The sequence below is a fragment of the Hemiscyllium ocellatum genome, chromosome 17 (assembly GCF_020745735.1).
Source record: "Hemiscyllium ocellatum isolate sHemOce1 chromosome 17, sHemOce1.pat.X.cur, whole genome shotgun sequence".
Lineage (NCBI taxonomy): Eukaryota > Metazoa > Chordata > Chondrichthyes > Orectolobiformes > Hemiscylliidae > Hemiscyllium > Hemiscyllium ocellatum.
In genome coordinates this window covers 31,581,196-31,595,682 of record NC_083417.1, presented here as the reverse complement: position 1 = coordinate 31,595,682, position 14,487 = coordinate 31,581,196, and the positions used below count along the sequence as shown (strand labels likewise).

The 14,487-nt window shown below is 38.9% G+C and overlaps 1 protein-coding gene across 1 annotated transcript in view; it reads right to left on the bottom strand.

Annotated features, from left to right (window-relative positions):
• spire2 (spire-type actin nucleation factor 2) overlaps positions 1-14,487 on the bottom strand; it is a 76,229-nt gene that overhangs the window by 15,919 nt on the left and 45,823 nt on the right. The window contains exons 7-10 of the mRNA XM_060838052.1: positions 12,439-12,565; positions 11,376-11,551; positions 8,825-9,017; positions 2,909-3,048 (exon numbers count right to left, since the gene is read on the bottom strand). Coding sequence (XP_060694035.1) covers positions 2,909-3,048; positions 8,825-9,017; positions 11,376-11,551; positions 12,439-12,565 — 636 coding nt within the window. The remainder of the gene's footprint in view (positions 1-2,908; positions 3,049-8,824; positions 9,018-11,375; positions 11,552-12,438; positions 12,566-14,487) is intronic.

Below are 14,487 nucleotides of genomic sequence, written 5' to 3'. Positions count from 1 at the left end.
GAGTTTAATTTAGATAAATGCAGAGTGCTGCATTTTGTAAAAGCAAATCAAAGCGGGACTCTTAGACTTGATAGTAAAGTCCTGGGGAGTGCTGTTGAATAAAGAGACCTTGGCGTTCAGGTTAGAGTTCCTTGAAAATAGTCGCAGGCAGGTAGGATAGTGAAGAAAGCATTTGGTATGCTTTCCTTTACTGATCAGAGCATTGAGCGTAGGAGTTGGGAGTCACGTTGCGGCTATACAAGACATTGGTTTGGCCAATTTTGAAATATTGCGTGCAATTCTGGTCTCCCTGCTATAAGAAGGGCGTTGTGAAACTTGAAAGGATTCAGAAAAGATTTACAAGGATGTTGCCAGGGTTGGAGGACTTGAGCTCGAGGGAGTGGCTGAATAGGCTGGGACTGTTTTCCCTGAAACGTCGGAGGCTGAGGGGTGACCTTATAGAGGTTTATAAAATCATGAGAGACATGGATAGGATAAATAGACGAGGTCCTTTCCCTGGAGCGGGCGAATCCAGAACTAGAGAGCATAGGTTTAGGATTTGAGGGGAAAGGTATAGAAGGGATTTAAGGGGCAATCTTTTCAGACAGAGGGTGGTGCATCTATGGAATGAGCTGCCAGAGGAAGCGAAACAGGCCAGTACAATTGCAACATTTAGAAGTCATCTGGATGGGTATATGAATAGAAAGGGCTTAGAGGGATGTAGGCCAAGTGTTGGCAAATGTGACTAGATTAGGTTAGGATATCTGGTTGGCCGGGACAAGTTGGAATTAAGGATCTGTTTCCATGCTGTACATCTTTATGATGCTATGACTCTACGTTGCACTGAATACACTATGGCTTATGACCTTTCACCTTGTGAGCTTTCTCTCCTCCATAGGAGCCAGTGATTTGGATATTTGCTTGTGTGCGCACCTCCTATTTCTTTTTCTTTAAAATTTACTTCAACATTTGATTTTTCTATTGTTGCTTCATACATTCGCATATTTTCTCATAAAGGCACCATATTAAATGTGGTCATATCTCCAGTGAATATCTCCAGGTCAGCAATAGCAGCATGAGGTTCACATTTCCAGCAGGCGCCATTGGCTGGAATGTCAGAGAATTTTAGGTTCCATTGTAATTTACAAACGTCCACTAGATGCGGCAAAACTTAAGGTGGCACAGTTCAAGTTGCTCCATTCCCACTTGTGGGCAGAACCCCAGTTGACCAAGAAAGCTGAAGACATTGCTGCAGGGCCAGCATCAAGTATAGCACGATGTATCAGTTCCCCACCAGTCAGAATGCATGGAAGCAACATCAGGATAACTGCAAAAAAGACACGTCATACACTATCACTGAAAACACTGCGTAAAAATAATAGCATGTAGGTCCATCCGGCTTCAATGACCTTCCCTCCATTATAAAGGTCAGAAGTGGGAATACTCATCAATGAGTGCACCATTTAGGACTCCTTATGGAACTTGTCCATAATTAACTGTAATCATTTCCAAAACCAAAGTTTGGACTATCAAGTCGCAAGTAACGTTCACACCACACAAATGTCAGGCAATGCCCACAACTGGAAGACAGAACCTAATCTAACCATTGCCCCTTGACATTCATCATTATTACCATCTCCAGATCCTCCATTATCAAGCTCCTGGAAGTTAGCATTGATCATAACTGGACTAACCATATAAAAAGACTGTGGATACAAGATCAGGTCAGAAGCTAGTAATCCCGAGGTAAGTAACTCACCTCCTCACTCCCCAAAACCTGTCCATCATCTACAAAGGCACAAATCAGGAGTGTGTCATTATACTCTCCAAGTATGTAGATGAGTGACATCATCCAGGTCAAAGCAGCATCCTTGATGAGCACCACATCCACAAACACTAACTTTCTCCATCACCAATACCCAGCGCAGCGGTGTGGAACATCTCCAGGATAAACTGCAAACATTCACTAAGGCTCTTTATAAAGTCCTTTCCAAACCCACAACTACTTCCACCTGGAAGGGCAAGGCAGCAGACATTTGGGAACACCACCTGCAAGTTCCCTTCCAAAGCCACTCACCACCTGACTTTGAAATACATTGCTGTTTTTTCCACTGTTTCCGAGTCAAAATCCCTGGAATTCCCTCCCTTACAGGATTCTGGGTTGATCTAAGAAAATGTATGACAGCAGTTTAAGGTGGCAACTCACTACCATCTTCAAAGGAAGCTAGGGATGGGCAATGAAAGTTGACCCAGTCAGTAATGGTCTTTACCTATGAATGGATTATAAAAGTTGCATATTGATCACATATACAGCAAAATACATTTTGCGTGTTTCAAGCTTTACCAACACTCACTTAAGTTTGGAGAGAAACATTTGCTAAAAGTACAAAAGATTCAGAGCAGCTGGAGTAATACCAATGATAATATTGATGTATGTTGTTATCTAAGTGAATGGGTCAAGCATTTAGGTAAAAGTGTATTACTCTTGCAGGCTGATAAGGGATGTCAGCAACAACATAGCCTTGACTATTTTTAATGCACTGATCCAGCCTTGTTGTTTCATGCCTGGGATCTTCAAATAGCAAAGTTATAGAATACACAGAACTGAAGGAACTTGATAATGCTGGTGGATTAGTGGTACAAAATGCCTTCTATTATGTGACAAGATCCCAATTTTGGACTTCAGCAGATCAGAAGAGGTGTACTACTGTGGCTCATCCAGGATTCCCCCATTTATATCACCAAAGATTAAATGGATCCAAAACAAATCAAATTCCATCATTACTGATCAGTCAGCACAAGCTTCAAATCTTAAAATGTACCAGCTTTTTGCAGTGAAGCAGCTACAGACAGAGATATTAGTCATCTGTTTTGCATCTTTAAAATGTAAGAGCCATTCAACAAGCCCTTCCAAGTAGTGAGTACTCACCAGCCACTGACGTTTAGAAAAGGTTGGAAGAGTCTCTGGAATACCCTTGACAGACCGGAAGTTGTCTTCCATTACCAAACAAGAACGAGTGCTTTCAGCTGCCTGGAAATTTATAGGCTGCATTTCTGCATTCTCTCTTACTGAAAATATAAACAAGTATCATTTTTGTAGAAATTTGATACTGTAGAAAGTAAAGCATTCTTTTTCATCATTAAATTTTCTCCTCTCTCTTCCTCTGAATGTGCCGACATCTATTATATACAGATATTATTCATGAACGAACTCAATCAGAAAACATTTCAGTCACAAAGAGCTAACTCCCAAGTCCAATTATGACTTCACCCAGCATGCATACTATCCATGGATGTTCTGATAGTAAGGCTGGAATCCTGGCCAATTTTATTTTCCTAATTTGAAGTCCCAACATTTGGATTAGTAAGGTAAAATTTGAGTATATTCGACAGTTACAGAGCTCAACAATACAACCTATTAAACAACAAGTGGAGAGGAAAGAGATAAGCTGTTGAATATATACCTCTGAGGATTTCATGTCTTATTCCATTATTAGGAGAAAGTGAGGACTGCAGATGCTAGAGTCAGAGTCAAGAAGGATGGCACTGAAAAAGCACGGCAGGTCAGGCAGCATTCAAGGAGCAGGAGTGTTTGGGACAAAAGCTCTTCATCAGCAATGTATAGAGGGAAGGGGGCTGCGAGATAAATGGGGGGGGGGGGGGGGGGAGGGGAAGACAGAAAGAGAAGGTAGGTGGGAAGGTGATAGGTAGATTCAGGTGGGGGTGATTGTGATAGGTCAGTTGGGCGGGTGGAGTGAATAGGTGGGAAGATACACAAGTAGGACAGGTCAAGAAGGAAGTACCCAGTTGGAGGAATTGATCTGGGATGTGGAGTGGTGGTAAGAAAGGGAGATTTGGAAACAAGTAAAGTTGATGTCGATGCCCTGTGGTTGAAGGATCCCAAGGCGGAAGATGAGACGTTCTTCCTCCAGTTATCGGGTAGCTTGGATTTGGCAGTGGAGGTGGCCCAGGACTTGCATGTCCTTGGCAGAGTGGGAGAGGGAGCTGAAGTGGTCGGCCACAGAAGTATGGGTTTGTTTGATGCGTGTGTCCCAGAGCTGTTCCCTGAAACACTCCACAAGTTGACATCCTGTCTCCCTTATGTAGAGGGGATCACAAATTGGGAACAATGGACACAGTGGATGAGATGCAGGAAAATCTCTGCCAGATGTGAAAAGATGAGGTATAAATGTAGACCCCCACACAAAAACTATACTTGAGAGGACAAACTTCTTTAAAATGTAAGGGCTCCCTCACTTTCACAAAACACTATTCCTTTATTATGTTTGAAAGAGACCCAGCTCCTCAACTTTGACCTCCTGCATTGCAACAAAAACCACACTTTGATATCTTATCACTTGTTTATTTGTTGGGGAGTGCTTTTGACACCATTATGTTATTCAAGATGCGACATTAATCCAAGTCTTTCCTCATTATATGAACTTGCTGATTAAGTAAGAAGAGATTTGTGACTGTGTCTTCAGTTGGCAAGAATCTGAACTCTATAATTCTCTTCTTAAACCACACTACCTCTGTAGCTCTGTCCTCTTTAAAAAGGCACTTTTTGAAAGCTGTTTTTCATCAAACTTTTAACTACTTGCCCTCATATCACCTAGTGTGATTTAGCATAAAATTATTTGACAATGATCCTGTCAAGTGCCTCAGAACATTACACTCAAACATGCCAGTGAGTTGTTGTCATTGTCGAAAATTGAGACGGTCAACTGCTGCAAATAAGATTTACCCTGCTAAAGATCAGACACTGAGGGAATTGCCCAGGTTATTAACATTCCAATGGGGTAATTCCTCAATGTTTGCAACCTTCTGAACATATCCAGAGAATTTAGACAGTTTGACTGAAGTTAAACAATAGCATCAAAGGAAACAGACTACTAAAAACTCTTGACTAACTATTAAACTGACCTCTAATGTACCCCCAAGACCCTGAGTTGCCATTTCCCCCCCATCACCACCAGACAACACTCGAACTGCTGGAAACACCAGCCCCCCCCCCCCCGCAATGAGACAGACAATTTTACACAACACTCTTTATTCCCAACATTCCCTTTTCCCCTCCCCCGGAATCAACATCATCTCCTGCTGCTGGACCCTGCCTTTCCGCCCCAACATCCAGACTCAACATACACAAGTTCCCCTCCCACCTTCCGCTGCCAGATCCTGTATCTCCTGCCAACTTGACCTCATTGTCCACTTAGCTAGTACCCTTACCACCTTGCACCATAGTCTTATACTTAACTCCATTGAGGAGCAGTCAAAGTGGTTTTCTGTGATGCTGAACATTTAAAGCACAGTACATGGCAGCTGACCACTGTCACGATAGGGCATTGTTTTCCCAAAAGTAAGGATTCAAACTTTCCAAAGGATCCTTGATTGGAATCTGTCAGAAATGTGGGACACCTTAATGTAAAAAAAGTGTGATTGCCAAACCTTAGAAAATTTAGACCAATAGAACCATAGAGCACCTTGGAATGATCAGCTCAAGTCCTTGTAGGTTTAATTCCTCTATAACAACATTACCCACAATTATCAAGCACTTTACTAATTGCTACTGAGACTCTTTTGGCGCTATGCAATTGTAGAAATCAAAACTAGAATGGTCAAGTAAAAGAATAATTCACTAGCGCTGTGAACATTTAATTAGAAGCAGAGTGTTTGTCTTACTTGTGTACCTGAATTAATCTGTGATGTACTATCTCTATCACATGTAAGTGCAAGACATGCAAAATTGTCCCTTTTACCTCCTACCTTTTCACAGTTCAAGGTCTAAAACACTCCTGCAAGATCAAATTGTGGCTGTCTTGCACTTCTTTCATTTAGTAAACTGTATTCACTGCACACAATGCTACCTCCTCCGCACCCACACGATGTAAGATACTAAATGACCACTAAGCAAAGATCTTTTCTAAAAAAAAAAGCCTATTTTTCTGATCAACCTGTTCACAGATGTTATTACACACCTCTGCAGCATATGGGTCTTGAACCAGGGTCTCAGTTCAGGGGTAGTGATACTACCAGTGTGCCACAAGAGACCCTTTACATCTTTATTTCAATTCACGAGATTCTGATCACTTGTCACTTTAATTCCTCCCTCAGATATCTGTTTTCAGCCTGAGACACTGTTTTAATGAAGCTTAATGGAAAGTTCAGGAATAGCATCTCATTTCTCAATAAGGCAATTGACAGCCTTCTGGACTCAGCCCCACATTTTCAGCTAACAAACACTGATCCCATTTCTTTCAGACGGCAGTTATCAATAATAATTGCATTTTTAATATTTTGTTGTTCATTGAACTATTGTTCAATTCTTTTATTGTTCTGTTATTTCTTCCTTTTGTCATTTATTCTGTGCTGTTCTCTACCCTGTTACAGACCTTCTTGTTGCTCATACCTCCTCCCCTCCCCCCACAGGATCTACAGGTATTAAACTTGTATCCATGTAAAGCAGTGCTCGATTTGTTCAGTTTCTCCCTCCTGTCAATACGCAAGATGCTCCAAGATTTATTAAGTAGGTTCGCTCAGCTGAGATAATTTAGCACTTTTATTAAAAGGTTGAGTTTGAATCATCAGGCTGGTTGTCAGAATCTTGGTCATCAGCCTGAATCCTTCAATGGTTAGGATGAAAGATGCACAGCTTACATTTACAGTAAACGTTTTATTAATCGGCACCTATGGAACCAGGAGTTTGCTGGTTCATCAAGTGGTCAAATGTAAAAATGCACTACTGTAATTCAGGTTTATACATCAATGCTAGACTTTATTCACAGCATTAAATAATAAAATACTGGCAAACAGTAGAAGGGCTTATGCTCGAAACGTCAAATTCTCTATTCCTGAGATGCTGCCTGGCCTGCTGTGCTTTGACCAGCAACACATTTGCAGTCCTTACTCATACCCGCAACTGAGTACTCAGACATCACAGAGATCATGATAACATAATAAACTGCTGTTATTTCAGGTAGAAACTTACTGCCAGTTTACAGAGTGTGCAAGTTCATAAAGTGATGTTTAAAAGTCTGTTATACTATCTTTTTGTTTGAAAAGAGAGAGTTTGGATTTCAAACTAGTGGTATATGGTTATTTGTTTCTGAAAATAGTCAAATAAGTAAGTCTTTCTAGAACCATGAGTTTGAATGATATTTGCCTCTTGGAGTGAGAATGGAAATTTTTATTGTGGAGTTTTACCATGGAAGGGAGAAAACATTGAAAGACATTAGCTTGTTTTTGGTTTTGAGATCAGATAAACACATTGATTTTTTTTTAGGGACAGGGGCTGGGAGAGACAGTTGAAGGAGATCTGACCATATCAGCATAGTTTCTCTCAGCAAAGGGAGAAAATAAGTTGTCAAAGGGAAAAAAAAAGTACAGTTTGTGAAAACTTCCAGAGTAAGTGTGTTTGGTTAGAACTCTGCAAATTATTTAAAAACTGAGAAAGTCTAAGCTCTCAGTAGTGTACGTGGTCACATACAAAAGCTTCACACCTCACTATACGGAGAAGCAGTTAATGAAATCTACACATTTGGATTGGAAGGAATTTCTCTGTATTTTATTTATCTATAAATGTGATTTTGGAGGAAGAAAGATGTATTTTGCCATGTGTTTGAAATCTTTCAAGTTTCATTGTTTAGAATGCTTGGTTTGGTTTTATCCATATATGGAGTTGCAAACTTCTGTTTTATTGTTAATAGTAGTTCTGTAACCTATATACTTTTTCAGTGAAAGATCACTACATTAAATTCAAGTATATGATCCATCAAGCGGGATTTCATTTTGGGAACTAACTTGTCTAGCAGTAACAAGAGTTGTAATCATGACACAAATGTTAGGGTTGGTTGAAGGCCTTAAACTATATTACTTAACAACTTTAAACAGAACAATACTCCTGAAGAGATCTGTAGCAGTAATTATTAATTCTAGTGATAGAAGACATTGCATTATGAATGAACAGTATCTTAAATGGAAAAAGCATACAATATGGATAAAAACCAAACCAAACAAGCAATCTAAACAATGAAATTTGAAACATTTCAAATACGTGGCAAAACACATTTATTCCTCAACATCATATTACAGATAAATAATAGAGAAATTCCTCCCCATTCAAAATGTACCATTTTTATTAACTGCTTCTCAGTATAGTGAGGTGGGAGGCTTTTATATAAGACCATGTACACCACTGAGAGCTTAGACTTCCTCAGTTTTTAAAAATAATTTGCAGAGTTCTAACCAAACACATTTACTCTGAAAGTTCCACAAACTGTACTTTTTTTCCTTTGAGAACTTATTTTCTTAACTGCTTGTAACAACCTCCTTTGCTGAGAGAAACCCTGGAGAAAGTTCAAAATAGATTTTTCAGAGTGGTACCAGGAATGAAGGGTTTTACATACAAGGAAAAATGAGAGAGAGTGGGTTTATTCACCTTGGAGCAGAGAAGATTAAAAGGTGACCTTACTGAGGTTTTAAAAATTCTGAACAATTTTGACAGGGTAAACAAGGATGTTCTGGTAGCATTAATTGGTATGTCTGTAACTATGGGTCACAACTTCAAGGTGGTCAGCAAGAAAGCTAGGAATGAGATGACGGGAATCTTCTTTATTCAAAATGGCTAGGATTTGGGACGTGCAGGCTGGGAGGGTGGTGGAGGCAGATTCCATAAGGTTTCAAAAGAGAGTCGGACATATGTTTGAAAATGATTAAATTAGAGGGCTAGAGATATAGGGCTGGAGAATGGGACTGGCTGGGTGGCTCTTTTGGGAGCCAGTATAGATACAATGGCCTCTTTCTGTACTATAAAATACTAGTATTCTAAGAAATTGCATTAACTCACCTTGGTGCAAAGGCGTTGTCCCAATTACAGTCTCATTCTCAGAAACCTTTGAGAGATGAGCAGATTCAGATTGGGACAGAGCTAACTCAGTCTGCAAACGTTGGAGATCATGTTCTGAGAATGAGCGATCACGTTTTAAAGGAATTGGGGAGCTGGTAACTCTTCGCATCTCTGCGCTTGGTGACTCTTCCTCCTTTAGAAAATAAGGTAGTGCAACAAAAGAAATATTTGAATTTGTGCATTGTTGAAATCTGTTTAGGAGCTTCTAGTTACAAAACAACATCACATCCGTTTGATAAAAAGTAATAAGGAAAATAATTGGTCTGGAATGAAAAAACAAGTTATACAAATGCCAACCTCTCCTATCTGAAATCTTTATGATTTCTTTGCAACCTTTAACAGTAACTGTGCTCTCATTTGATTTCTTTAAAGTAAGAAACAGTCACCCTTCAGTTTGCTCAAAATCACTGGATGGAGTTATCATAGAAGAGGTTCCAAAGAAGAGTCATACTGGACTCAAAGTTAAAATGCTTTCTTCACAAATGCTGCCAGACTGGGAGTTCCTCCAGCGTTCTGAGTTTGTACACTGAAGACATCTCTAAAGTCTGGTTTGTACAACTTGATAGGTCAGTGGGACTTGGTTATTAATACAAAGCACATTCATAAATAGGAAGATTCCAAAACATGTGCAGGTCAGGTGAATTGGCCATGCTAAATTGCCCAGAGTGTTCGGTGCATTAATCAGGAATAAATGTAAGGAAATAAGTCTGGGTGACTTACTCTTCTTAGGGTCAGTGTGCACTTGTTGGGCCAAACGGCATGTTTCCACACTGTGGGAGTCTAAACAAAAGTAATTAGTGAGGCTCCTTAGTTGAATGACCAGTTCAATTCAGATTAACTGCTACTGTGAAATGAAAGTGACCAATAGAAAAAAAATCAGGTAAGGATATTCACCCCAAAAAGACAGCAGTGAATTAGTTGGATTCTTTCTCAATCCAGCAGCTTCATAGTCACTTTAACTAATTGTGACTTTTTTCCCCAAAATGTTTAAGTGAAATTCAAAATGCTCAAACTGCCAATCGTGGAAAGTGATTTTGTATTCTGTGGTAAAATGACCAGCAGTATAATTAAGTTTAAAATAATACAATTTCAGAAGTCATACAACACAGGTTTATTTAAAATCACAAGCGTTTGGAGTACTGCTCCTTCTTCAGGTGCAAACTCTGTTGTACTATAACCTGCTGTCATGTGACTTTGACTTTGTCCACCCCAGTCCAACACTGGCACCTCCACATCAGAATTATTTCATTCAAGTTTACCAAATGAATCAAGTCCAAATGTCTGTTCATCAATTCCAAATTACGAAAAATGAAAATTCCTATCAATTTAAAAGTAAAATATCAATGTCTAATTATATAATGATTTGTCAGTAACTCAGTGCAAGTAAATGGTAATAGTTACTAATATTGCTACAGTAACACATACCTCAGTCTTACATCTGAATCCTCAATAAACAATTCAGCCACATCTACACCTAGCATTTCCATCATAAAATCAAAAACAACAATAATAGCAACTTGTTAAAGGGCATTCAATAGTTTAGCTATACTAACTATTTTACTTGAATGCAATACAAGGGAACTGTAGAAACCCAGTATCAGGTGCTACTGACAAATTTGCTGACTCAACCTAACCTTTCAAGAAAATAATAATTTTGTAATTATGTTAATGAATCACCTAATCAAAGGCATGGATCATTAATCCAATTTGAAAGTCTGAAATCAGCTTAAAACCTCTGGAAATTGAAAAAAGGCAAAAATCAATAATTATGAGGATGCTGTTGGGAAAAAAGCCAACAAAGTCACAAATTATAGAATCAGTGTGAAAACAGGCCATTTGGTACATCAAATCCAAACTGAACCATCCAAACAGCATCCCAGCCAGACCCACCCCCTATTTGTAATTCTGTTCCTATGGAGAGTCCACCTAGCCTGCACATTGTTGGATACTATCGGCAATTTAGCACGGCCAATCTACTCAATCTGCATATCTTTGTACCGTGGGAGGAAACTGCAGCACTCAGAGGAAGCCCACGCAGATACAAGGAGAATGTGACATGATTAAATCCCAACTAGTTGGCCACAAAGAAAATACAGGGAAAAAGTGAGGACTGCAGATGCTGGAGATCAGGAAGAAGGGCTCATGCCCAAAACGTCGATTCTCCTGCTCTTTGGATGCTGCCTGACCTGCTGCGCTTTTCCAGCAACACATTTTCAGCACAAAGAAACTACAGTCAATGGAAGTGAGCTTTGCCAATGATGTCCATTTCCTGAGAACGAAATGAAAAACTTACTGGGTCTACAATATTTAGCTCCATGGTGAGTAGCTGATAAGTCTTAATGCTCACCGTTCCAGGGAAAGTCAAAGTTTTACTTTTGTTTTAAGCCATCAGGAACGCTGTGGCATAGATTTTAACTTTCTCCTAAATGTTTATCAGACTTCAAATTAGTTGGAAACATTTCAGTTGAATTATTTAAGTTTATAGTCCTACCTCTGAAATGTTCATTTCATCCATTTCAGCCAGTGTTGGGGCTTTTAGTAGTACTCTGGGTCTAGGCCGTTGTGTGCTTCCCATGGACTCAGGAACGGAGAGATCTATGCATGAAGTAGACTTTAGGTCATCAGAGCAGGCATGCACAAGGCATGGCAGAGATCCAAAGGTCACCTCTACAAAAGAGAATGAATTTATAATATGAACTTAAACAAAATAGTTAATTTCAGCTTGCACCAACAATTGCCAAGTGCAGGACTGATCTTGAATTGTTTAGCTTGTACTTTAGAGAAAGGAACTGTAAATCTGCATTGAAGTAAATACAAATTAGAATTCTCTTTAATACTTACGTTATCAAGCAAATCAGTTTACAGATAATTAATATTTTTAAAAAACTTTAACTCATGTAAATCCACCAAAATTCTAAATTCAACTAATAAAACTTACTCATGGCTTCAAAAATTTAAACAAAGGTGTAACTGGCACAAGCTGGGACTTAATATAAGGAATTCAACAAGAATTGATTGTACTTAACCTCTGAAACTTTAAACAAGCTCCTTGCTGTTCTACAAGCTAACAACTTTTGTTTATAGTATTGGATTCCAAGCCACACGCCATCCTGGCTTGGAACTACATCACTGTTCATTCACTGTCACCAAGGGAAGAAGTTCCAGGTTTTGATCAACAGCATGGAGTATCGCATCGTTGCCAGGTGACTACAATGGCATAATAGTGGGTGAGGGTAATCTAGCTCTGGTACCAATTAATTTTCTCAGCACACTCTCTTTGATCACCTCCTTCTGCCGTTAAATTAAGTGGCTAGAGAGAACTTTGAGACCATTCTTAAATTTTGTGCACCACAATGGTACAAAGCTGACTCGTGTAACTCTAAAGGAATGGATGCAGGTCAGTGGAAATTTTCAAGATTGAGATAGAAAGTTTTTTTTTGTTGGACAAGATTATTCTGAAATTTGTCTGACTGAAATGGAGTTACAAATCCGCCATGACAGAAGAAATCCAATCGCTTTCCTACCTACCTTTAAAGAGAACAACAATATCTCACCTTTGTTTTTATTTCGACTAGCTGCGTGCACTGGTCGAAGCTTTTTCTTTGACTTGATCTCTTCCAGAATTCGTTCATGTAGACTACGTGGCTTCGGAGGCTTTGGTCCAAGATTTCTTTCAGAGACCTGAGAACAATTCATCAGAAGCTTTAACTTCACCTTGAAAGAACAAGGTCTAAAAATTCTATACAAAAGATTAATGATTCACAAGCAATTTCTATATTTTATAGGGTGAACAAATTCAAATAAAGAAAGCATGTGCTGTATATTGGAAAGTAACTATGCACTTTCAAGTGCACTTGGAACCATAGTGAGTAGATTCTGCGTTATCCAACCAAGCATCATCTCTAGAAAGAAATTTACTAGGCCAAACTAGAAAAGTACTTTGATAAATGCAAGGCAGTTGATTCTGAGGCAGTGTGCCAGCTGTAGCATTTGTACTGAGGTGATTTGAGTGGAATTAAACAACTAGGCCATTTATATGGATAGTCAAATGAAAGTAAAACAATTGAAAAGTTTAGGGACAACAATTTGAATTTCAAATATGTGGTGAACTTGTCCTCATTAACCTCAGCATTTAGCTTACTTCAACCCTGGGCAGTAAGCCTCATTCCTCTAACCTTGCTTCTGGAGTACTTCAGTAAGTAGTTTGTTAGACACAAACTCCCTCAAGAAGCAAGTTCAGGGGAGCATGATACAACTCAAAACTCAAGTTAGGTGACTTCTGTTTAAAATAGACATGACCAGACTATTTTTCATTGCATGTTTTACTAAAAGTTGTCTGAAGGGAACATTTCCACTGAGACATTAGGATTCAAGTTTATTGCATTTAACTGCTCACAATTTAAATTGCCAGCAGATCCAAGAAAATCTCTATTGGCTGGAAAGAATCTCAAGAAAACATAACATCACAGTAACAAAGCTGTACAAATTTCAGAAGTAGCTTTAATGTTAGATCATTTACAACAAACAATAAATTGCTTGTTATGACCAGGTCCTATTTTTGTTTGAGTTTAATATTTCTATGTGACCAAATCTTAACTATCTTTTCCAATTTATGTGAGAATATCATGGCACAATTAAGAAAACCTCTGGGAAGCAGGTGATAGTGAAATTTGAAGTGTTGGATCTGACATCCTGGTGAGTTCACCTCAGGTAATATTCAAATGCTCAAAGTGCTGCAATTCCTAAGGGCTGATCACATCACCACATAGGTAGCAGGAAAAAGAATACTTTAGGCCAATCTTAAAAATCACATCACCAGATTATAATCCAACAGGCTTATTTGAAGGCACTAGCTTTCGAAGCACTTGCTTCTTCATCAGGTGTTTGCTTCTTCATCAGGCCAATCTACAATTCTCTGGTGTAGTTCACACAGTTCCTTGTGTTTGATGGGATTTAGTGCAGTATTATGGTTGCACTGCATATACCACTCACACAGACACTCCAAATTTGATTGTTAAAATTATAAGTGCACTCCCCAAATTTGAAAACCACCATAGATATAGAATAACTGTTTAAGAATGTAATTACTTGATTAAGTTACTCAATTCCTTTCCAATAGCCACAGCTCACTTTTTCCTATCATATTCAGCGCAAACTGATTTTTATCATCACGACCAAATTCTTCCTCTATAAAATTTTCTTTATTTTCCTTCCTCTCCAGAGATCCAAATAACAATTTAATAAATACAATGATTTGCCCCATAATCTGGTCCTAACAATAGAAGCAGTCAAAAGATTGAAACTGTACCTTTTCAGTCTGTTGAATAATGAAGTCTTACTGGGAGATAAGATTTGGAGAAGCTGGTGTTGGACTGGGGTGGACAAAAGCTAAAAACCATACAACACCAGGTAATAGTCCAACAGGTTTATTTGGAAGTATTAACTTTCAAAGTGCTGCTCCACAACCACCTGAAGAAGCAGTGCTTCAAAAGCTAGTGCTTCCAAACAAACCTGTTGGGCTATTACCTGGTGTTGTGTGATTTTTAACTGAGATAGATAATGCACCTTTATTTACTTGTGCTGGAAAAAAGGTCAAATAAAAC